This window comes from Serpula lacrymans (assembly GCF_000218685.1).
Source record: "Serpula lacrymans var. lacrymans S7.9 unplaced genomic scaffold SERLAscaffold_2, whole genome shotgun sequence".
NCBI classification, from domain to species: Eukaryota; Fungi; Basidiomycota; class Agaricomycetes; order Boletales; family Serpulaceae; genus Serpula; species Serpula lacrymans.
In genome coordinates, this window is record NW_006763291.1 from 163704 (window position 1) to 187296 (window position 23593).

Genomic DNA, 23593 nt, shown 5'->3' on the forward strand with positions numbered 1-23593 from the left:
ATTGAAAAACATCCAGAATCACCACCGGGTCGATAACCTTGTCAGAATTGGTTGCCACTTGTCGTGCATCACTTCTTCGCTACGAAACTTCCCTCGGACATAACAGCTTTCAAATTGAAGGAAAGATAATGGGTCAATACGGAGGAGAATATGCAGGATTCGCCAGGAGAAAGCCTTGGCATGAGCTATCCAGGCCCCCGCAGTCGATGCAGGAACCACCAACTGTCATTGTTTTGACTTATAACGAGCTCAGAATGAAGCAACCGTCGAGGATAGCAAAATAATCGCTTGAATAGAATTCTAGCTGACTACGAGCTCGGCACAGTAGGTGTAGGCTCTACATGTCTGACACGAAGAAGTCGTTGCCCCTGTTTCCTCCACTTTCGTAGCCAAAGGAAGTCTTTACCGTTACTTCTCAGCGCCTTTTCAATTTTCGCCGAGGTCCACCATAGCCACATCTTTGGCTTCTCCGGATACTGGGCGCGAACCTGAGTTTTTTGAGGCAAAGCTATGGGGGGTGTCTGGGAAATGAGACTCCTAAACTGTGGAATCAGTGCCGTCGCTACGGTGCGAGAATGCTTGGTATTATGTTTGAGACAAGCAGAGGTGAGCATGGAGCACGCGACCGGATCGGAAGATACGGGAGGGTGATTATAGACGCCAAATAACGCAGCTGCAGTCATAGTGTCTTCCAAGGGATGGTTGACATGAAGGGAATGTAAGAGATGACGGGCAGCAAACAACGACGTGAGGCCAAATCCATATTTAGAGTGATCTCCGAATATTTTCAGGGCGAGAGGTGGGCATTTGAGTTCCTCGCAACGTCCTAACAGAAAATTGTTCAGAAAGCGCTACATATGAAAGCGGGACAATGACTGACGAACGAAGGCCTCAGCATGCAACGAATCGAACTCTTTTCCGGAATCCCTCCAGCAGGGGAATAGTTGGGATACCTGTTCGAGTTGCTCCGACGTCGTTGCCAGCTGGAATAAGCGCAGCCAAGCCGATTGTCTAACTTGACCCGCTTTGACAGCACGTTTCTTCCCCGTTCTTTCGGTCACGAATTGAACAAGCTCATTGAACTCCGTCAGCCTGTCCTTAGCGGCACGTTGCCTGGACGCGGTTGACTGAGAAGATGTCGTGCTTTTACTAGCATTGGGAGTGGGGGTCTCTTCAAATGCGGATGGAAAAAGCTCATCGTCTTCAAAAGCTGAGGGCTTCTGCTTTGCTACATAAGAACGTTATATTATGAATTTCGGCTAATACTGAGAACGAGATACTTGACATACCAACAGATGTGATGTGCAAACTACGTCTACAGAGAGAGCGTTGTGAATGCTCTAGCAAATAAAACCTGGCGGAACCCCGGGCTACCTTTGGAATAAAGGAAGCCATCATACTAAAAGCCTTGGTCTACGAAAGTAAAAAGGACCTGTAGAAATATTCGAGGCTACGGCCAAACAAACCAAAATACGGAGTACATTCAAGTTACATGTGAGTTAGGGTTATATAACGTCACGCTCTGCTTCCTTTTACAAGTGGGAGGTCCTTGTTTGAAGTCCTTGTTTGAACTTGCATGGTATACGACAAGAACACTCGGCATTCGAATCGTCTCAGAAAAACGAGCCTGGATATCATTCACTGATCCTGCTACAAAGTTTTGCGATCACAACTGGAATTTGCATATCATCAAAATCATCCTTGTAACGATATCGATATCAACCATGCCTTACAGTATTTGTTTCGTCAAGACTTGTATAAGGTTTACTGGTGATGCATGTTTTCATACTGATTAGAAAGTAAGTATCCATATCTAAGTGTTTTTTCTCATGCACAGTTACTGCGATCACGACTATGATGGCTGTATTTTTGCGTGTAGGAATACTTTTTCGCGCCAGTGTGGATCAGGTTAGTACGTATTCTATTCACTTAAACCACTATTGTTCTTCGCTACTCGCAGATCTGTATGCTTCATCTAGCTTTCCATATATCCAGGCTGTACATGATGTAAGATCATGACGGAGAACTGATGTCTATGAATATAGGCGAGGAATAAGGGGAATTGGAAATATCAAGACATCGTGACAACATGTTGATGGATAACAAAGAAAGATCTTTACAGCCCCAACAAACCAGTGTTTTCTATTACATATGCCACGGGAGGCTGGAACTGCATTAGATCCCGGGCTTATAGATGGAGCGGTATTTAAGTAAGTCTTTTATCCACTCTCAGTCCCCTCGATTCTCCCTAAAATGGCGTCAAATGATTCTCCATTTACTACTTTACTGGTGGTTTCACTCTTCACAGAGTGCATATTCTATGGCATTTACCTCGTCACTCTGGTTCAGTGTCTTTTTGCTCTCTTGTGGTCTGATTCAAAGCAGGCAATGGAGCCAAAAATCAGATGGCGTCTACTCGTGGTGGCAATTCTGCTGTTTATTATTGCTACTCTTGACATTGCCTGTAGCCTCCGGTTCAATATTGTAGCTATCGTCTACTACACTGGTCCTGGTGGACCCGCTGCACTCGAAGGCGACTGGCTTAATATAATGAAGGCATGTGCAAACCGCTTTGATTGCACAGGAAGCTACATTTATCAATTGACGATGGGCAGTCGGTAAACTATGTAATGCAAACATGGATAGGCGGCGCACTGCTGGTACGCAATGCTTGCACGGAAGTACGCACACATCTGGAGTTGAATATACCATTTGTTGTGACAGATTTATCGCTGCTATCTTGTATACGAGAAAAACTGGAGGATAATCATTCCTGCATCTGTATTGTGGTTAGCTAGCTGTGCGTGTGGCATCGCAGCCGGAGTGAGCATAAATGACGATTCCAATATTCCCTGTTGCTCATTCCAGTACATCTAGATTGGAATATTCAATAGCCCCACCCTTCTTTATGGGCGTCAAATCCAGCCATACGTCACTTCTGTACTTAGTCTAACCGTGGGCATGAATATCATCACTGCCTGTAAGGCTCTTTTTTCTTTCAAGTTCCTAGTTTTCCTTACCAGAGCAACGTTATTAGCTTTAATAGCGTACCGTATGTGGACTATCGACAAACAGGTAGCAAAAAGAATCCACATTAGCCCCACATCCCTCCGACTCTTACGCCATAGACAGATTCTTCAAATAGTCGTCGAATCTGCTGCTTTTTACACACTCACCGTCGTTGTCTTTATATGTATATATTCGTCTCAGAGCAATGCTTATGTCGTGGCAGGAGATAGTGTAAAGCTCTTTCGCTTATCCTGCACACTCGTGGCTCATTACTTTGTTATTACAGCTCGTTCAAATTGTTGGTATTTGCATCAACCTCATCATTATCCGAATCTGCTCAGAACGGTCATTCGATATTATTTTACGAGGCAGCAGCACGCGTCCAGGTATAAATTTGAAATTGCTACGGAGTACCGCGAATAAACCTGTGGACATCGAAAGTCACGCTGTTGTTAGGTTATAATCTGGGTATGTGCGTTGAGCTAACTGATTCTTTGCTACCTTTGTACAACGTTTTCCAACTATCCCTAGACATTCTTCTATGCACTTACAATCAATATACACATTTGAACGTCGCATTCTTCCGCCAGGCTTCGGGTGCCATATGTTGAGAGATAGAAGTGTGGCAGCGGGATATCACGCCAAGTTTCCCTGTCGTTCTCACCGATGCCCCAACTGCTTCCTTTGGCTGAAAAACGGAACGATAGTCGCAATTATAACGCGTTTCTCAGGTGATCGAGCGCAATCTCAGCTATTCCAATGATGAGACAGAATTCGCGAGAGCGGCATAATAGTATTATGCACGCATGGCAACAACTCGCATCAGTCGGAAAACACCGTCGCAAGTCCTTTCCCCAAAGTCCTGAAATCCATTTCCGTCAATGAAATATAAATCAAGAAGGGCCCGAATAAAACTTTAGCCTGGCAGCTTCAGGCAAAATGGAATGACGTACCGAACAGCGGTGGGCAAACTGAGAGTACAAGGTTTTTTTTTTCAGCCTTGCTGTGAACAGACGCCCAGCGCGACCAGCATAATGATACAAGAAAGTTCATCTCGGTACGTAGACCGAAAACCAATAGATATAGATAATACCATGACTAAGATATCTCGATTGAAATGTTATCGCCCGTGATGATCCTGGTCTCCTATCAAAATCAAGTGCCATCCCAATGTCCCGGCTTCATACAAACGTCAGTTGATGCATTACCTGCATGAACGCTGTCATCGTCCATAGCATAATCAACATCGTGAGAGACATTGATTTGAAGACTAGGTAAATTTGAGCTCGCATTCGATTTGTCCGCAACAATGCCTTCAGAGCTTCGGAATGTAGAGAGCGGGAAGCTGTTCTGCATTGTTCTCCGTTTGTTGATTTCTATGGTCGGAAGCGTGGGAGCAACGGCTGTCATGTTCTCAAACGATCTACCTGAAGTGATGCGAATGATGATAAGGTTAAAAGATATGCCAATGATTTGAACAACCTGAAAAACAAGTCAGCATTGGAAGAATAGATGAAGCATAGCAGAAAATTGATCTACATTATCTGAGGTTCCATAGTTGGCATTGTTGCTAGCCGCATAGGTGCATACGAAAACGAGAACGGAGACGGTATATAAAGCGGCAGACTCGACGAGAATGCGGACGACGTGCTTCAGACGTGAACCTCGACGGGAGCTGGTGCTGACCGTCATGCGTGCTGTCTGTCTATCAACAGACCATATACGATATACTATCAATGCTAAAATCCAGAGGAGCGAGGAATGAGAGACAATATGTGCAAAGCTAGAAAAATGACTCACATGTAGTTATGATATTCATACCTAGGGTTGTGCCGAGTACAGAATCTACGAATGGCTCGGCCTGGCTTACATTCAGGAGGGCGCTAGTGTCGAGCGTTGCGAAAGTGATCTGGAGGATGAGATGAGCTGTAATAACGAGTAAAAGGGGCGTACCCACAATTACTACAATGCCACATGACAAGCTGGAAAGCCATATTATAAACGAGGGAATAATAATTTTCCAGTTTCTTTCATATACAAGGTAGCAGCGATACATCTACCATGGAGCATATTTATTGAACTAGTATCGATGCGTGCAGCCCTACTTACCAGCATGGCATCACCAATTAACGTTTGGATTACATAATCCACGGTCTGCTCATCAGGTCTCGATCAGAATTGTGGTTGCGAAAAAAAATACGTAAATATACCTTCATGACATTTACCCAGTAAGAGATGTCTTCAAACTCTGCAGTAGCTCCACCCTGGCCAGTGTAGTAGACGAAGGCTACGAGATTATGGCGAAGACCAAAGGCGACATCAAGAGTAGCAAAAGTACAGAGTAAGATGGCGACTACGAGCATAGGCCAATTAATCTTATTCCTCGACTTGAAGGCATGGTTTGAGTCGGACCACAAGAGAGCGCGCAGACATTGTACGAGGGTGACGAGATAAATGCCATACAATATACATTCCATGAAGAGGCCCACGATCTGAGCTGTGGTGATTGGGAAATTGTCCGCCATGTTCAGTTGCGAGACAGGCAGATTCGTGATACTGAGCGAGACCTACAAGCACGGATTTATAGCTGTTGGCTTCGAATGACAGGTTAATCCGCCATGGGTACCGGTGCTGGTGCATTGATGAGCGCTGAGGCCTGAGGACGGAAGCCTTGATAAGGCCCCATCATGATGACACCTCAAATAGATATTCGAATAGTGCACTGATGAGGTATGTTCCCATCCCTTGTCTGCTCGTTGCGGGTGTCGTTATGCTATAATCTTCCCATGACTGATAGTAGTACTTGGTCGGGATTTAAAACTCTCCATGTTATGTCCATATATGGTTGTCATATCATCACCGCGGACAAGTGAATGATGCCAGTCATCCTTCTGGTTAGACATCAGCACATGCACAGAAGCAGCTATATTCTAACGCATTTCATGATCCAGCCACCCTACATGGCTATATATGCGCATACATGGATCCCTGCTCACTGTTCCATCCAACTCCCATGGCCATCATCATCACTCTGGCTGATGCGACCGTAGTCACCCTCACTGTCCTTTTCCTCGCATTTGTGTATCAAAATCGCAGGAAATTTACATCAACAAAATACCCTCCAGGGCCTCCTGGTTTGCCATTAGTGGGATGCGCGTTTGAGAATCCAAGTTCAGAGAAGCAGCCTTACAAGGGCTGGAGAGAGTTGTACGGTATGTCCATCTTGCCGTTCCCAGCTTTCTCCATTCCTTGACGCTTTCCCTCCAAGGTCCGATTTCTCATTTTCGTTTGCTCACCCAGGACGTCTTCGTTCTCAATACCCATAGATTGGCTTACGAACTCCTCGATAAACGTGCCAACACCTATGCCGACCGTCCTCGACAAGTGATGTGTGCCGAATTGTACGTCTTGAATCCCACGTGTTCTCCTGCGCGCTCCTTACATACTGACCAATTAAATCAAGGATATCTTGGAATAGAGCGATTGCCCTTGCGCCCGCAGGCACAAGGCATAGAAAGTACCGTAAACTCGTAAATAGCGTACTCTCTCCCAATGCCACAAAGCGTCTTTGGCCTGTCCAAGAAAAATCCGCTTCTGCCTTTGTCACCACGCTCTTCCACCAATGCGTGGACAAACCTTCTGATGCGGGACAGTCGCATTCAGGTTACGAGTTTCTTGAAGTCATTCGACAGGTCATAGGCATGCATGTCGTCGACATCATTTATGGCCCTGAATCCATTGTCGAAGATGAAAGTAGAGGCAGTGGACGTCAGGCTGTCGGCTTGTCGAAACAAAACATGGAGAAGTACATACACGATGCAGACGAGGCGCATGCCCTTTTCGCTAAAGCACTTGTTCCATTTGCTTACATCGTAGACTGGATACCATGGTGTGAGTCTTCAAGTCCCTCCATTTCAAGCCTGTAGCATTAACGCAACTTAATACTAATCAAGTACAATTCCTTCCCGAGTCTACGCCTTTTGTGTCATTCAAAAAAGAGGCTAGGCAAGCTCGGGAAAATTTAGTCAAGTTGACTATGTTTCCTTATACCAAAGTCCGGGAAAGGATCGTAAGGAGTCATCCCTATAGCTTTTCCGCATATACTGATAAATCTTCTTCTCTGGAGGCTATGGGTCTTCCACAGATTTCCTATGTGGATCACTGTTTCACAACTACTCCTGACCCCACCCCTGAAGACGAGGAATCTATCGCATGGACTGCTATGAGTGCCTACACTGGCGGATCTGATACTGTATGCGTCTCTTTTGCAGGTTGGGCATTAAACCACATTACTAACGAAGTGCAAAAATAAATAAATTAACAGACCATCGCAGCCATCAAGACTGCTTTTTTCGCAGCATCTCTTCATCCAGAAGCTCAGGCGCTCGCTCAATCAGAATTAGACCAAATCGTGGGACAAGAGCGTATGCCAGAGATAAACGACCGTCCTAACTTGCCTTACGTGACGGCCTTTGTCAACGAATGCATGAGGTTGATACCTGTTGCTCCCGTTGGTAAGAACTCATCCACTCCAACCATCATTCATTGTTCCTTTCAGACTTACCGTGAGATTCACAGCTATTCCTCATAGGGCAATGGAAGACGAGACGATTGATGAGTACTTTATTCCAAAGGGTGCAACTATCATTCCAAACATCAGGTAAGGAGATTAATATATCTAGGAGTGAGCTTGTGACTTGTTTTGACCTTCTGGCACATTGTCATTAGAGAAATGCTTCGCGATCCCGATATATACGAATCACCCCTATCCTTCGATCCCGTTCGTTTCCTTCCCACAACAGGCACACCAACGCATCCAGACATTAAAGGCCGGACTGAGCTCAACATTGGCTCTCTCCCATACGGATTTGGCAGGAGAATATGTCCCGGGATGCATTTGGCAGATTCCGGTGTATGGCTCTATGTGTCTACACTCCTTTGGGCGTATCACGTTTCGATGGTAGACGATGATGGTAGTATCGTCAAGGATAGAGCAGCAAAGTGGGAATCTGCACAATTTTCTAGTGGGGCCATCCAGTGCGTACCTTTCTTTGACTATTTACTAGATATACAGCTGCTGAATATGGAGATGTCTCAGGTATCCTCTTCCTTTCAAGGTGAAGCTTGTACCGAGATCAAGTGCTGTAGAATCTCTGCTCAGAAATGCGTGAGATGGTCTGTGAGCACACGAGACACGCTCACACACGATGTGACAAATCTGTTTTATCAAACAACTGTTTTCTCTGCACATTCATGTTAGAACCTTTCCCTCTCAAATGGACAATGTGATAGACACTACTATGAACGAATAATGACCATTTTTTCATCTTTTGATACATCAAGATAAGGTTAAAGTCGACCATCAAGGACGCAATTCGTCAAGATTACTATTACCATCGCTGGTTCAAATATGATCAATCGTGTAAAAATGGTACACCGTTCCGGTGGAGAAGACGACGCCATGATGATGATGGTGGTAGTGACTGAACGTGAGCCTGAGATACTGCCCGACTGCACTTCCACTATAAACTTAAATGGAGCAATGACCAATCACAGAGAGTCCATACAGCTCCCGGGCCCTCTCTAAGTCGACGAATTAGCTGTGGCCGTGCTTCCTTCTATGATGCAGCACCAGTGGAGAGACTCTACTGAATTTCAGGCGTGGCCGTCTCACCATCTGATCTGGGATACCTGATCGTACCTTTGATGTATAGATGATGCGGGTCAGAGATGTAGTGGAGGAACAATTTTGCCGTGTTGAGGCATTTTGCGGGTGCAGCCACTTCCGACAGTACTCCGACAGTTCAACTCCGCCTCACGTCTGGTGTCACTTGGACTCAGCGAATCCTGTCCATAACGTAGACATGTAGCACTGGTTCACGGATCCCCACGCAAACCCCAATGGGCATAAGTCGGTACACCATTTCCTCCACCAGCTCTGCACTCAAGATAAACCTGACTTCTGAGGCGCAGGTATCAGGTGATGCTCTTTTAATTGTCCACTGCAACTAGTCAGTCGTGCTCGCAGATATGTCTCATCCACTCTAGGTACAACGCGAGGCGGAACATCAGTTCTGCGTGTCAGTGTAGTGCGGATGTAGTGAGGCTGCTGTTGATAATAACAAAAGGACATTGAGTCAGCATAGAAAGATTGGGAACCGTCATACCTCATTAGTGCACTATCATCAACCGCCAAGGCCATCAGTTTTTCCATTACGGAAGAGCCTTGTCAAGGCCCATCAACGCTCATTAGCCGTGACACGGTGAACGAGACTATCAGTTCTGGGGCTTAGGTTAAAACTACAAATCAACGAGTCACTTCCCTGGGTTTCACTGAGTATCACGAATCTGCCTGTTTCGCAACATGGCGGACAATTTCCCAATCACCACAGCTCAGATCGTGGGCCTCTTCATGGAATGTATATTGTATGGCATTTATCTCGTCACCCTCGTGCAATGTCTGCGCGCCCTCTTGTGGTCCGACTCCAACCATGCTCTGAAGGAAAAGATCAACTATCCCATGCTCGTAGTGACCCTCTTACTCTGTACTTTTGCTACTCTTGATGTCGCCTTTGGTCTTCGTCATAATCTCGTAGCCTTCGTCTACTACACTGGCCAGGGTGGAGCTACTGCAGAGTTTGAAGACATCTCCTACTGGGTAAACGTCATGAAGGTACATCAAGATCTTGTCTTGCCTCTCGTGCGCTCACAATTCTAATCGAGGCCTGACGAGCAGACCGTGGATTATGTGATGCAAACATTGATCGGTGACGCCATGTTGGTAAGTAGGGCTGCACGCATTAATACTATCGCAATAAATGGATGATCTCCATGATAGACGTATCGCTGTTACCTCGTATATGGCAGAAATTGGAAAATCATCATTCCCTCGTCTATAATATGGCTTGCTAGCTTGGCATGTGGCATTGCATTAATTGTGAGTGCGCCGCGTTTATTCGTCGTCACGGCTGATTTTGTCCTCCAGGTCACTTTCGCAACGCTCAACACTAGCGCCCTCCTGAATGTAAGCCAGGCGGAGCCATTCTTAAATTCTGGACTCGGCACAACCCTAGGTATGAATATCATAACTACATGTAAGCCATTTTTCTAGTTCTGCACATCTTGCCTCTTATTCCTCGTTCCCTTGCATTCCAGCATTGATAGTATACCGTATATGGTCTGTTGATAGACAGACAGCAAGCATGACGGTCAACACCAACCCACGCCGAGGCTCACGACTGAAGCACGTCGTCCACATCCTCGTCGAATCTGCCGCTTTGTATACCGTCTCCGTTCTCATCTTCGTATGCACTTATGCGGCCAGCAGCAATGCCAACTATGGAACCTCAGATAATGTAGATCAGTCTCTTGCTCTGCTTAATCTATTCTTTCATTGCTGACTTGATTCTCAGGTTGTTCAAATCATTGGCATATCTTTTAACCTTATCATCATCCGCATCACTTCAGGTAGATCGTTTGAGAACATGACAGCCGCTCCCACACTTCCGACCATAGAAATCCACAAACGGAGTACAATGCAGGACAGCTTCCCGCTCTCTACATTCCGAAGTTCTCAAGGCATTGTTGCGGACAAATCGAATGCGAGCTCAAAATTACCTAGACTTCAAATCAATGTCTCTCATGATGTTGATTATGCTATGGACGATGACAGCGTTCGGGCAGGTACATCAGTTGACGTTGATATGAAGCCGGGGCAATGGGATGGCGCTTGATTTTGGTGGGAGACTATGATCATTACGAGCAATTGCATTTCAATCAAGATATCTTAGTTGTTGTATTATCTATTGGTTTTCGGTTTACGTACCGAGATGAACTTTGTTGTATCACTATGCTGGTCGTGCTGGGCGTCTGTCCACAGCAAAGCTGAAAAAAAGTTTTACTCTCTGTTTACTCAGTGCTGTTCCGTATGTCATTTCATGATAGTTGGGGGTGATATATGCAAGGGTAAGATTTTATAAGGGTACTTATTGGCGTTGGCGTTTCTTCATGGATGGAAATATTATGCCACTCTTAAGATCTTTCTGTCACGCTCGTGAATGCTGTGTCATCATCAAAAGTTGAGATCACGTTGGCTCACCAGGGCAACGCGTCAGTCCTAATTCAAGAAATATGACAGTCAATATAGCTTGCTAATGCAACGCGTTATAATTACGACTGCTTTTCGGTCAAAGGAGGCAGTAACCGTACTGTAGAACTTCTAAGCAGCACGTGCTGGAACTCGAAACACTATGAAGAAGTCTCCAGGCTGTCAGTGCATGTCAGTGTCTTCTAGATGAACTCGGTTGATGCCGGTCAAGGTGTCAAGTGCAGCTGTTGGCCATGAGGATGTCGATAACTGGTGACTACGCTGACGTTTTGCACTTTTTCTCTGCTAGATTCACGCCTCGCCGCCACGACGAAGTGGATCGTGATGAGAAAACGACTTTAGCACGTGCCATTTGGGGAGTATTGTTATTACTATGGCCTACCCACGAGGACTTCAATGTGACTGATCCGAAGATGCTTTCGCAGACATTCATATCGGCATTCTGGAATTCACCGGCAGTTGCGCGCTTTCTCCACCACGTCAGGTGGTCGAGAATAAGTTAGCTGTCCTTTGAACAGTCGCCTGGCCTATTGAAGATGATCACGATGTGGACAATGTAAACGATAACGAGCGACAAAAATTGAGGCCTGAGGGTCGACATCGCTGATGATGTTGTATTTAAATGGTGATATAACCTAGCCCAGGATTAGGGAATCATCGGGCTACTCCAGGAGCGTGTCCAAATGAACAGGTTGTATACTAAGGTCGAGGGTACTGTTGCGACCGGTTTGGAAGTCGTCAACGCATGCTCTTCATAACCGCGGATACCCAGGATATGTCTTGGATATTATCGTCCAGCGCTAGTCGAGCACACGGTCACTCTGCATTGTACACAGGTGACCATCGTCAGTTAAGCTTCTAGAATGCTGGGGTAAGCCTGGAATCTGACATGTTGAAAGCTGTTCGATGCAGTGTCTGTGTTTGAAGTGGTGAATGGATACGAAGCTGCATAAAAGTCCATCTTTTGATCGGGGATCTCTTGTACGCTTGTATGTGCTCTCTAATTGACAAAACAATGTTGCCGTTTTCGCTTGACTTGAATTCGACAGCATTGCATCAAGCACGTTGAAACGGGTGAATTCATCGCGGCGTTGGAATTGCCATTTCAAGCAGGCCTGTGATATGTCCCTTCTCACGGAGAAGGACTGGGAAAGGAGCAGGTTATGAAACATCCGTTGAGTCTACGACTTACGTTTGAAGAAGGTGTAGCAGTCGAGGGAGAAAGAAGTCCGAAAGGCTAACCTACGAATCCGATAGATGAGCGCAACACATCTTCTCCGCAAGAGGAGTGGCGGGAGCCCTTATCAAGGTATGTTCCTGTCCCTGGGTGTGCGGTTAACGGATAAGGAGATTAGACAGCATGAGTGAACTCAGCGAACGAGATAAGCAACCAACTCGAAGCCTTGATTGGGCGATAACAACTGAGTATGATGCTTAGTCAGCCAGACGCCTTATCTTGCCAAGTGGTGGCTTCCAATATGCAACCAGCTATGACAGCGATGGTCCCACAGACGCGGGCTTATATCAGGCCTCCATGGCGCTTTTTTCCTCTTCTTACTACGACATTCGCTTTGTCGAAAGGGTTTACTCCTTCTTTTTTCTAGTCCATCAAAGATTTCCCAATCTTCACCGTTGAATCTCCAAAATGGTGAACGTCACCTACGACGCTTGTGAGTGCAATATATTTTACATGTCTTTTATTAGAAAAGTCGAAGCGAATAATTCCTAACCTCTCCTTATTACAGCTGGAGACCTTCAGTGGTACGATGCAGCTACAGACACCAACATCGTTTACAACCTCGGTGATATTGCTTGGACTTTGGCTTCAACGGCCTTGGTATGGATCATGATTCCTGGTGTTGGTTTCTTCTATTCTGGTTTGCTGCGGAGGAAAAATGCTCTTTCCATGATTTACCTTAGCATGATGACTGTCGCAGTGGTCTCATTTCAAGTAAATATACCCTCTCCTATCTCTTCATCAGTGGCTGACACAATATTTGCAGTGGTTTTTCTGGGGATATTCTCTTGCATTCAGTGACACCGCAAGTCCTTACATTGGTGATCTCAGTGGGTTAAATCATGCAACTCTATATCTTACAGTGTTGACAGTGATAATCTAGGGTATTTCGGCCTGAAAAATGTTCTCAATCAACCATCCGCCGGCAGTCCTCGAGTACCAGCTATAGTGTTCTGCGTCTTCCAGCTTATGTTCGCGGCAATCACGTAGGTCCACTATATTTATGGTGTCCCATCCACAATCACTGATATCCTGCCAGTCCTATGCTTGCGATTGGTGCTGTAGCAGAACGCGGCCGTCTGGGACCTTTGTTAGTCTTTGTCTTTGTCTGGTCAACAATCGTATACGACCCAATCGCCTGCTGGACATGGAACCCTAATGGCTGGTCTTACAAGCTTGGGGGACTCGATTTTGCTGGTGGAACTCCAGTACACATCTCGTCCGGTACTGCTGCTCTTGCTATCTCGCTCTATCTTGGAAAACGTCGCGGATATGGGACTGAACGTCTTGCTTACAAGCCGCACAATACCACCTACGTCGTTTTGGGAACTGTTTTCCTGTGGTTCGGATGGTTCGGATTCAACGGAGGCTCGGCACTCTCAGCCAACCTTCGTGCGACTGAGGCTTGCATTGTCACCAACTTGGCTGCTAGCGTTGGCGGTTTGACCTGGATGTTCTGGGTAAGTTAACATCTCATGCTATTAGTAGAACAGGTGTTAAATCAGATCGGTTACCTCTAGGATTATCGTCTCGAGCGCAAGTGGTCAGCTGTAGGATTCTGTTCTGGTGCTATTTCAGGACTCGTGGCTATCACACCTGGGTCTGGTTTTGTTGGTGCTCGTAAGTATCAGTCCATGAGTTGTTCTACATATACTCAAATATGATGCTCTCAATAGCTGCATCTGTTCTTTTCGGTTTCATGGCCGGCACGGTCTGCAACTTTGCAACACAGCTCAAATTCATCTTCAAATACGACGATACTCTTGATGTCAGTCACTTTAACTTCAGCACAGTTTTTAATTCAACTTTCCATTCCGTAGATCTTCGCATCCCATGCGATTGGTGGAGTTGTCGGTAACATCTTGACTGGCTTATTCGCCCAAGCAAGTATCGCTGGTGCAGACGGGATAACGTCAATTCCTGGTGGCTGGCTCGACCACAACTACCGTCAGCTCGGTATCCAGCTTGCAGACTCCGTCTCTGGTCTCTCATATTCATTCGTCATGACCGTAAGTCTTCATATCATGAGGCTGGAGTAAGTGCTTACTGGATCTCCTCAAATACAGACCATCATTCTTTGGATCATGCACTATATTCCAGGACTTCGTATTCGCTGCGACGAGGATGCTGAGATTCTTGGTATCGACGATGCGGAGATGGGCGAATTTGCCTACGACTACGTTGGTATTGAGTCTGAGTTGTTGCCCAGGCACGAGTACGATCAAGGTGCTTCAGGAGGTGGACGAGAACCGCGCCATACAGGCACGAGCTCGCAGGAGAGTGATACTGAGAAAGATTCTCAAGTTATCCCATCGACAGCGACTTGATTGCTGTACATTCTAATCCAGGTGGATTAATGTTGTTAGCTGAAGGAACCCTACTATTCTATCAATTGTTTGTCATTCATTTGTAGCCTGATATATTTCTGCATAGCTTATTGTGCGCATAATTGCGCGTTGGATAGATCAATGTACATATGTTCGTTTTCGATGAGCGAATACACTCCGTACTCTATATATTTGACTTGCTGCCTTGTATGGCTGAGACTGCGATCAAGTTTGGAACTGGCCGGAGTCTAATCCGGCTTGAACTTGAACACCTTCCTAATATGGATATAGCGCGCCACAACTCCCCTTGAACTTGAGTCACCTGTCTTTTCCGGCCTCGATCACCGAGACTCGTGGCTTACAAGGTACAACATCGACACGCCCTCAAGGTACCGGGCATTTTACAGCCGTGCACCTGGCTCTACTTGGCTGTACGACGCAGACTCGGATAAATAGTATTGTCAATCGCCATCCAGAGCAACGAATCCCTTTGTCCCATCTCGTTCTCCCACGTCAAGGTATTATTTCGCACCTGTGGTACCCCCACCGTGTTTTTGAGCCGTTTTCACACTGCATTCATAGATCTCAGTGCTCTGCGTATAATCAGGGCATAACAGTATAACAATCAGATCGCACACGTGATGGCACCCCGGAAACGAATGCCGCGAGTACCAGTACACAGGCGATGCACCGGTGACCTCCTCGTTATGCGGAACATTCTTCGAAAGGTGTCTAATCGATGAGGAACATGACTTGTTTGGTCATCTTCCCCCACAAGGCGTTGTCTAGAAAAGCGTGCTCCCTTTCGTTGTGAACCTGATCTCTCTTGTGCAGACTGATCACGGGCGCCTCAAGCTGCCTTCTTTCATGTGGTCCTTATCCCCGTTTCCTGTGCATATACCCTGTTTGTCTTGATAGTTGCATGGTGGTTGGATCACTTGACTGAGTTCACAGTATGCAAGCCGCAGTATGCGTCGCTGCATCGTGATTCGCACCACCCGCTTCAGCGAATACGGGGGCTTGGATGACATATTCTGTCTGTCGTGACGCCTAAACAACCGAAAGATTTACCCTATAAAAGCTCGTAGCTCTGGCGTATAGAACATCAGCTGCTCGCTTTGCCTATCTGCTACTTGTTTACATCTTTGAAATGACGTGGCCACTTGCTTTGACCGTTCAACTACTTCTGGCTACCCTTGCTCTGGCTACCGTTAACGGACCAGTGATTAACGCAAACTTTCCTGACCCTTCAATACTCCAAGCTGCTGGTACTACGTAAGGCACATATCTATCATTAGAATTGATTAATATCTCATATATATTCTGCGATAGGTACGCGTTTTCAACCAATAGTGGATCGATCAACATCCAGGTTGCGACCTCTCCCGATGGTGGTAATACATGGACGTTGACGAACACCGATGCTTTGCCCGATGTTGGTTCGTGGGCTACAACAGGTAACACTTGGGCGCCCGACGTGATAGACCGAGGGGACGGTACTTATGTCATGTGTATGTCCCTCTTCATATCTTTTCTTGATTATCCGCTCAGTCAAGGTCACAGACTACGCTGCTGAAAGCCCAAGCCAGGGTACCCACTGCGTTGGTGCTGCCACATCCACCAACCCCGAAGGTCCCTACACGCCTCAAAGCCAACCTATTGCCTGTCAGACTGCTGGTGGAGGCGCTATTGATCCTGCTGGTTTCCAGGATACCGATGGTACTTTATACGTAGTCTACAAGGTTGATGGCAACAATTTGGGTGGGGGAGGAACTTGTGGGAACGGTAACGAAGCGTACTCTACGCCTATCATGCTTCAGCAACTCCTGTCCGACGGTGTCACTCCCACGGGAAACCCAGTCCAAATACTCGACCGCGGTGTAGCCGATGGTCCTCTTATTGAGGCCCCTGCCTTGATCCTTCACCAGGGAACGTGAGTAATGCAATTACACTCGAGGGGAATGCAAGGTTGCTTACCATCTCTATTTCAGATACGTGCTTTTTTTCAGCAGCAACTGCTATAACACAAACCTGTACGACATCAGCTATGCCACAGCCTCCTCAGTTTCTGGACCCTACACGAAAGCCTCTAGTCCATTGCTCGTGACAGGCGACGATGGTCTTACTTCTCCGGGAGGTGCAACCCCTCTACCGGACGGTTCCTTCATGGTTTTCCATGCTACTACTAATTCAAACCCTCTTACGCGGCCAATGTATACGGCCACGATGGACTGGAACGGGGTGACTGTTTCAGTATAATCTTGAGGTGCAAAAATACGCGAGACGAGGTCGATGCTGGAGAGGGATACTTGACAATCGCGAAAAGTGTACTATATTTATACCATTTTGTTCTTTTCTCTTACATTTACTCAAAATATGGAATATTTCATTATCGAGAACCGCAGACTCGTTGATGGGTTACAGGTTATACCCATGCTGCTTTAAAAAGCCGAACATTTCGTGAACAGGGCATTTACCCAGAATCATTCCCAATGTACTCAGATCATCTGTTGATATTGATCTTATTCTACTAACACTGTATATATATTTTATAGGTTGAATTTGGGAAATCGTTCGACAAATTGTGCGAAAGGCCAGCGCAGTCCGCTTTAACGGAAACGTTCCCGAGTCGTTGGGACATGCCATTGGGGTGGCATGGGTGGACGTTCTCGCAGAGGAAAGTGTTCAGGAAATCGGAGACTGACAGTGGCGGCACCTCAATAGTAGTAAACGCGCCAATGAGCAAGGAGAACAACTTGAAGCAGTAAACTTTAAACGTTAAACCATGTACACTCAGTCCCAGTCATTGCGAATAGCAACCTCTTGATCACGATTTGAATATTGTTTTTCTGGAACACACGAAACAAGAGAGAAGGCGAGATTTTTGGACTCTACAGGCTTCCAAGACCCACTTTCAATCCCGTTTGTCTGAATCGGGTGCAAGCGAGTCAAATGGACGTTACCCCATATATGATCTCTTAGATGAAATTGTTTATGAAAAGCAATGCGGTGCTGCCGTTTACTGCAATTCGGTTTAACGCGCAACTCTGCTATATTCTTTCCACCCGGACTGCACACTAATACTCAATCTTGGGGCCTGCTTATCGTTCTAAAATTTCCATTCATAAGTACGCTGGTGCTTCAGTTTGCTTATCGACCGTCATACAAAAAACTGGTATGGCTGATTATCTTGATTACAATGCTTTGTCTGAGTATTCTACAATAAAGCCTACTTATCCCGCGCAATGTCTCTCGATTATGGAGTCAAATACACGCCCTCTACGGTATCCGCTGGTAACATTTCCATATCCGATTTGAATACCTACGGTATCAAACACGTCCGTATACAATGGGTTGACTTGATAAACAACGTCCGCTATCGCGTAGTCACCCTTTCTCATTTCAACAAACTGCTCAAGTCCTCTCGTCCGAGTATTTCTGTGACAAAATGTGTTTTTGGTCTCGTCTTTCTTGCCCTTGCTCCAGGGTTCAATGCAGTCGGAGAATATCTCTACGTGATAGAGATTTCGACACTCAGACTATGTTCGTATGCACCTGGACACGCTGTTGTCATGGGCCGTTTCGAAGAAAAAGTCCCCATTATGAGTCCCAGCCATAGCCTTTCTGTACAAGTACCACTTTGCCCTCGAACAACCCTTCGCCGGGTTACTGAGTGAGTTTCTCATGCCTTTTTTTCAATATTATTTCTATTGACTCCCTCACATTTTTCTCAGAGACGCAAAGCGGACACTGGGTGTTGAATTCCTCGTTGGATTCGAGACAGAATTCATTCTTCTGAAGTCCACCAATCCAATTGTAGCAGTTAACAATCACGGCTGGTCGAACTCTGCAGCGCTCGGTGCCGGAACCGTGGAGAGTAAGGTCCTCGAAGAGATTTCAGACGCTCTCGTGGCTTCGGGCATAGAGGTACAGATGTACCATGCTGAGGCAGCTCCTGGTCAAGTAGGATAATTGACCTGTATCTCTTTTCTCGCTCATCGCTCTTACCCCCTAGTACGAACTTGTAACCGGTCCCTTGCCTCCCTTGGAAGCTGCCGATGCGCTCATTCACAAACGAGAAACTATCTTTAATATCGCTAGCAAGCACGGTTTGCGAGCTACACTCGCACCTCGATTGTATAAAGATAGCTGTGAGATATTTCTTTCTCGAGACATCGGTGTTCGAGCTCATATCTCCTTTAGGTGGAAGTGCAGCTCATGCTCACATTTCCGTCCATAGTACACCTGGTCGTAGCAATGGGGAACTGTCGCAATCCGTAGAAAATGCACTGACCTCTATCGAGTCTTCATTCCTTGCCGGCCTCTTATCTCACCTCCCCTCTGTTACGGCATTCACTCTCCCTCTACCCGCATCCTACAGTCGGATGCTAGACGGTGTTTGGTCTGGAGGCACTTATGTCTGCTGGGGAACCGACAACCGCGAGGCCCCGATTCGGCTATGTAACGCAAGCTCCCTGTCTTCACGTAACTTTGAAGTCAAGTGCATCGACGGGACGTCAAATCCATACCTTGTGCTTGCAAGTTTACTATCTGCGGGCTTGTCTGGTGTTAAAGATAGCCAGAAGCTGGATGTGAAAGATCTGAGTGATACTAAGAGTGCAGCACAGTTGGACGAATCTGAACGTCGAGCGATAGGAATCACGCAGAGGATGTCGCTCAGCTGGGAAGAGGCCCGACATAACTTGGCAAAGGACTCTGTGATTAAAGAGTACATGGGCCAAGCCATGGTCAATAGTTACTTGGATGTCAACGAAGTAAGCAAGCCCTCCTTGTTTGATTGAACCCCACTAATTGCGGTGTACTTCTCACCAGATATTAGCAAGAATGATGGAAGCGGAAACAGAAGCAAAGAAAGTGCAGCTCTTGGTAGAAAATTATTGAAGACCACTTTGTGTGCTTTTTATGCATGTGTGTTTAGACATATCAATACATACAAGAGGACGCACAAATTCACCAGTAATGATATATGAGCCTATAGACATTGCTTTGAGATGCACTACGATTCTTTTGGCTGAGCCAAATTAGACCAGTGTGCAAATGCATCAATTTTGCTTCGCTTATTGAACTTGCGCCGCACGTCTTGCAGTTTCTTTTTGAGTAGCTGGCCATGTTTGGAAATGCGAAGAAGTACCACAGAAAACTCGTAGGCTTGGAGTGGGTCTGAGATGTTATACGACCGTATATTTCGTTCCATTAGATTTATTTTCTATGGTAGGGGGTGGTAAGGTGGCAATGAACATATCAATGAACACACTTACTTGTTGTTTGGACGAGTACCAAGCCATTGATAGTGCTCCTTCAGACCCAGACGTGACAAGGCCAAAAAGTGGAAAATCAACGATCCCTAAGGATCTCAGAAAATACAGTGCGGAAACTGTATACATTCGAGACTGGTTCAAAGCCTTGAATGTCGTAGTAACGTCTTTTTTCTTGTACTCCGCGGTAAGGACCGGCAATAATAGATCGTTGTCTATTTTCCTGTCCTTGGTTGCCTCCAGCAGATCAACTTTTTTCGACAGGGCTTGCAAGGACTTGGAGGGAGGTCTCGGAATAGTTACCTTGAAGATATTGTGCAGGAAGGAAAAAGGAGTTTTGCCCTTGACTGACTCCGTTTGTGAGGACGGATTGGGCCGGGACGGCTGAGGCTCAACGATCAGATATTGAGCTGAGCCCGAGAGTGCTGAGTTCAAGTGAAGTTAATAAGTAACTCTACAAATCAATTGTTTTCCTCACCTCTGTCATTCTGACCAGTACCAGATACCACCTTTTCCGCACCAGTACCAGATACTGCCGACTTTTCCGCACCAGGATGTGCTACCAAAGCAAGATTTTTCACGAACTTCCTGCCTTCGGACTTGCCAAGGATTTTAACGATTTTAGCGCAGACGCCTTCAAGGGGTACGACCAGAATTGCATCACATTTTCCACACGTCGGTTCTTGGTTGGTACGATGTTTGAGGGCATCAAGCACACTGGCTGCTGCATCATCCTTGACTTGGGTGATAAAGGAACTAGACTGAATGAGCGCCTGAAGAGCGTGAGTCTCGATATCTAGGTTTCCTTGCTCTACAGCGTTGTTGTACGCTGCTAAGCAATGTAAACGATATTGAAGCGTTACTGCATAGCGTTCTTTCACGCCATCAGCAGAAGTTTTCGTTGCATCAAGGGCTATATTTCGAGGTGCATTTAAAGAACGTTCCAGCCTAAGCAAACGGTTAATTAGGCTTTAGGGCAGATTGCCTGTTACTTACAACACATCACAGTTTGTGCTGCCAGTGTATGTCGAGTTCGTGAAAAATTTGAGTAACAGATTGTCCCAATCATGGCGGCGTTCAGCTTCATTAGAATTACGTTTCGCCGCTGCAAGAGCTCGAGTATATGCACCATCGGAAGATGACAACATAGAGGAGAACCGACTGGAGAGGAGTTCCATGATTTTGGTCTCCAGGTCTGGAACCTCGTTGCCAGCCTGGACATAGTTGTTATAATTTACAAAAAGTATTTTACGATGCCCTTCAATGCTAAGGTCTGTTCCAGGGAGGTCACTCTGCCTTGACGTGAATATATAAGATGCAGCACTAAGACTCAAGGAAACTAACCAATGTTTTCCAACTGCTTGGCCAGCAAAATTTGGTTGTCTCGTCATAAAATGTGATTTTCTCATTAATCTCTTTTGCTTGCAGTCCAGGGTTATGAGCAAAACTTGTTAACAAGATTCTACCGATCGTGAATGCTCTTCTATCAAAAAGCCAATTCGTAATCGATAATTCTTCATCTAAGCCATTCTCACTCTTCATCGCAAAACTAGCCCAGCTGTCAGTCATGATTTAACACATTTAATGTATATGCTCTCACCTAGAGTTTGATAAATCTGTGTTCGACTTTTTGCTCGAGGACTGCTGGCTGACAGCATGTTGATTTCCAGGGGGGCTTGTATCTCTAAATATCGATTGACCATATCATTTCTATCGCTACCGCTCAAAACTTGCTATGCTCACATGCTCACTTTGCGGTCACTTTGGGTACCATCAACTTTGACACTTCTGCGGGGGATTGAGCATAGATTAAAGCGACGACGAGGAGTCTCACTAACAAAGTATATTTGGAGCTTCTGGGCTCATCATGTCCTTCCTCGTGAATAGTACCCAGATTCGTTGATGACATAGCTGGGGACCAGTAGCTAGGCTGAGAACGTGTAGCGTGTAATGGTGGGGTACGGGGAGGAGAAGAGGAAGTATCGCTGCTTTAAAAAGAAATAAATAAGGATGCATGCCCTGCAACTACAAAACTGAAAATAGTAGGAACCTCGCGCATGTGGACACGTGTACGTCGCATGCCCACCTTGAAACTCGCTCCTTCCATTGTTCTCCTGATTCAGAGGAAATATCGATGAGATCTGATCTCCAGTGCAGGGATGGATCCGCATCGACAGACGTTACTGATGTGGCGTTGATAAGGTCCTTGAAATACGACGATAATCCAAGCACAAATTGGGCCAATGATATGGCGGCCACTGGGTCGGTTAAATCGAATATGCCTAATGACGCCTTAGGCTGAGAGTTTGGGCTGGCACATGCGATATGGACCCCAGGCTAGAGAAGGGTTCAGTCGAGTCATAGAAGAGAGAAGAAGAGCTTACCAAATCTCCGCTCGTCCCAGAATCATGATCCAGCCAACCAAATAAGACTTGGCCAACAGTTCCAGTCCCTTGGAAAATAATTCCGATAACTGGTTGGTCGATGTGCCAAACACGCCGTTGGTAAAGCATACTTGACATGAGAGGGATGATATTATATTCGTCAGCAACCCCGATAATCGGGAGGACGGCGGAGAGATGACGACCGCGTGTGGGAAGAAGATGGGCGTGGATAGGAAACTTCGAAGAATGATTCTTTGAGCTACTCGTGTTTGCCTTCCTCTTCTTCGTAATTTCGCCGTTATCCCCATAGTTTTCGTCTCGTACATGAGAAGAATTGTCATCGCTAGAAGAGCTCGTACAGCTGTCTTGTGAGGAGTGACATGCTGAGCCAGTGTCTTGATCTTCATCCGCTCGATCGACATAGTGGGCTATAATAAGTGATGCAAAGCCGTCGGTGATTGGACCACTGGAGGAAACATCCTGCGAATGAGGCGCGCGTGGCCTGACAAAATATTCATCTTCACTAAAAATTGAAAATAAATCCGCGCGTCAAGTTATCAGAAACATGCAAACTTCAAAAAAAAAAAAAGAGAAAAGATCATTACAGTATCGATATGTCTTCCGAGCAATGGAGAAATAGATGCTTAAGCATTGTGATCCAAATTGGAATGGTGGGGCGAGGACAACCGTATGCAACGCTGCCACTGAGGGCGCGTAAATCAGACGAGGCCGTCATGACCAAGTCAAACACGACTTTCAAAGACGTAGAGCCGCCATAATTCTCGGTCGTTACTATATGATCAGTTGAGTATCCAGATAGAAGATCTACAGAATCAGAGGCACAAGGGGACGTGAAAGGGTATGGACCGGTGGCAAGCCAAGATGGGAGTGGCTGAGAAAGTAAGTCTGCGAGCTTCGCTACAGGAGGAGGCCAGTCATAAATATCTTCAAGCTCGTGAATCACTGTCGTCGCATCCATGGAGTAGAAGGTTATAGCGGTGGAATATGATGTGTAAGCCCGTGACCTGTTGCGATTGTTCCACTCGAGGTCTCTTGAATCGTGTAATGCGTTGAGTACTAGCTTCCGTTTGAAAAGGAGAGAAGTCGTAGTTTTTAACGTCATTTACATGATACAAACCAGATCAATCCCACCTTGTCAGCTGCACTAAGTAAAAGTGGGATCACGTTTGACTCTGAACCATTGTGTTCCCAATTAGGAAGGTCTGGTCCACAACGGGCAGCCATTGACACCG

The 23593-nt window shown here is 46.1% G+C and overlaps 12 protein-coding genes across 12 annotated transcripts; 8 read left to right on the top strand and 4 right to left on the bottom strand.

Moving 5' to 3' along the window:
* Nucleotides 1–269: 269 nt before the first annotated feature.
* SERLADRAFT_456270 (uncharacterized protein) lies at nucleotides 270–1454 on the bottom strand (the record flags this gene model as incomplete). Its single annotated transcript, XM_007313148.1, has 3 exons — nucleotides 270–826; nucleotides 881–1228; nucleotides 1290–1454. The coding sequence occupies 3 exons, from the start codon at nucleotides 1396–1398 to the stop codon at nucleotides 309–311; spliced, it is 975 nt and encodes a 324-aa protein (XP_007313210.1).
* An 86-nt stretch (nucleotides 1455–1540) lies between these two features.
* SERLADRAFT_456273 (uncharacterized protein) lies at nucleotides 1541–3564 on the top strand (the record flags this gene model as incomplete). The annotated part of the gene is made up of 10 exons (XM_007313149.1): nucleotides 1541–1775; nucleotides 1838–2210; nucleotides 2309–2556; nucleotides 2616–2660; nucleotides 2725–2823; nucleotides 2878–2980; nucleotides 3038–3240; nucleotides 3296–3307; nucleotides 3382–3477; nucleotides 3541–3564. 8 exons carry the CDS (start codon nucleotides 2195–2197, stop codon nucleotides 3430–3432), a joined length of 777 nt encoding a protein of 258 aa, XP_007313211.1.
* A 606-nt stretch (nucleotides 3565–4170) lies between these two features.
* SERLADRAFT_353852 (uncharacterized protein) lies at nucleotides 4171–5671 on the bottom strand (the record flags this gene model as incomplete). The annotated part of the gene is made up of 7 exons (XM_007313150.1): nucleotides 4171–4491; nucleotides 4549–4748; nucleotides 4810–4918; nucleotides 4967–5065; nucleotides 5119–5163; nucleotides 5220–5506; nucleotides 5581–5671. Coding segments are annotated over 6 exons (1041 nt in total), but the record flags the coding sequence as incomplete, so codon positions are not given.
* A 231-nt stretch (nucleotides 5672–5902) lies between these two features.
* SERLADRAFT_359291 (uncharacterized protein) lies at nucleotides 5903–8335 on the top strand (the record flags this gene model as incomplete). The annotated part of the gene is made up of 9 exons (XM_007313151.1): nucleotides 5903–6221; nucleotides 6278–6410; nucleotides 6473–6900; nucleotides 6963–7078; nucleotides 7136–7261; nucleotides 7334–7523; nucleotides 7588–7669; nucleotides 7738–8046; nucleotides 8108–8335. 9 exons carry the CDS (start codon nucleotides 5990–5992, stop codon nucleotides 8178–8180), a joined length of 1689 nt encoding a protein of 562 aa, XP_007313213.1.
* A 529-nt stretch (nucleotides 8336–8864) lies between these two features.
* SERLADRAFT_456285 (uncharacterized protein) lies at nucleotides 8865–9110 on the top strand (the record flags this gene model as incomplete). Its single annotated transcript, XM_007313152.1, has 2 exons — nucleotides 8865–8989; nucleotides 9022–9110. 2 exons carry the CDS (start codon nucleotides 8911–8913, stop codon nucleotides 9108–9110), a joined length of 168 nt encoding a protein of 55 aa, XP_007313214.1.
* Nucleotides 9111–9334: 224 nt separating this feature from the next.
* SERLADRAFT_456289 (uncharacterized protein) lies at nucleotides 9335–10860 on the top strand (the record flags this gene model as incomplete). Its single annotated transcript, XM_007313153.1, has 6 exons — nucleotides 9335–9682; nucleotides 9746–9790; nucleotides 9848–9946; nucleotides 9995–10103; nucleotides 10165–10364; nucleotides 10422–10860. 6 exons carry the CDS (start codon nucleotides 9374–9376, stop codon nucleotides 10740–10742), a joined length of 1083 nt encoding a protein of 360 aa, XP_007313215.1.
* Nucleotides 10861–12674: 1814 nt separating this feature from the next.
* On the top strand, nucleotides 12675–14874 carry SERLADRAFT_456290 (uncharacterized protein; the record flags this gene model as incomplete). The annotated part of the gene is made up of 9 exons (XM_007313154.1): nucleotides 12675–12786; nucleotides 12862–13067; nucleotides 13120–13183; nucleotides 13237–13339; nucleotides 13393–13813; nucleotides 13874–13973; nucleotides 14030–14121; nucleotides 14174–14362; nucleotides 14420–14874. The coding sequence occupies 9 exons, from the start codon at nucleotides 12762–12764 to the stop codon at nucleotides 14678–14680; spliced, it is 1461 nt and encodes a 486-aa protein (XP_007313216.1).
* Nucleotides 14875–15421: 547 nt separating this feature from the next.
* SERLADRAFT_359297 (glycoside hydrolase family 43 protein) lies at nucleotides 15422–16989 on the top strand (the record flags this gene model as incomplete). Its single annotated transcript, XM_007313155.1, has 4 exons — nucleotides 15422–15955; nucleotides 16013–16191; nucleotides 16244–16613; nucleotides 16672–16989. The coding sequence occupies 4 exons, from the start codon at nucleotides 15831–15833 to the stop codon at nucleotides 16937–16939; spliced, it is 942 nt and encodes a 313-aa protein (XP_007313217.1).
* A 936-nt stretch (nucleotides 16990–17925) lies between these two features.
* SERLADRAFT_432989 (uncharacterized protein) lies at nucleotides 17926–19582 on the top strand (the record flags this gene model as incomplete). Its single annotated transcript, XM_007313156.1, has 5 exons — nucleotides 17926–18353; nucleotides 18415–18643; nucleotides 18696–18831; nucleotides 18884–19455; nucleotides 19514–19582. 5 exons carry the CDS (start codon nucleotides 17926–17928, stop codon nucleotides 19580–19582), a joined length of 1434 nt encoding a protein of 477 aa, XP_007313218.1.
* A 21-nt stretch (nucleotides 19583–19603) lies between these two features.
* SERLADRAFT_456296 (uncharacterized protein) lies at nucleotides 19604–20038 on the bottom strand (the record flags this gene model as incomplete). Its single annotated transcript, XM_007313157.1, has 3 exons — nucleotides 19604–19780; nucleotides 19833–19907; nucleotides 19960–20038. The coding sequence occupies 3 exons, from the start codon at nucleotides 19984–19986 to the stop codon at nucleotides 19652–19654; spliced, it is 231 nt and encodes a 76-aa protein (XP_007313219.1).
* A 989-nt stretch (nucleotides 20039–21027) lies between these two features.
* Nucleotides 21028–23479, bottom strand: SERLADRAFT_456299 (uncharacterized protein; the record flags this gene model as incomplete). Its single annotated transcript, XM_007313158.1, has 7 exons — nucleotides 21028–21248; nucleotides 21301–21505; nucleotides 21557–21640; nucleotides 21700–21744; nucleotides 21795–21944; nucleotides 22007–22293; nucleotides 22341–23479. Coding segments are annotated over 7 exons (1128 nt in total), but the record flags the coding sequence as incomplete, so codon positions are not given.
* SERLADRAFT_456300 (uncharacterized protein) lies at nucleotides 22800–23479 on the top strand (the record flags this gene model as incomplete). Its single annotated transcript, XM_007313159.1, has 1 exon — nucleotides 22800–23479. The coding sequence occupies one exon, from the start codon at nucleotides 22955–22957 to the stop codon at nucleotides 23117–23119; it is 165 nt and encodes a 54-aa protein (XP_007313221.1).
* Nucleotides 23480–23593: the final 114 nt, after the last annotated feature.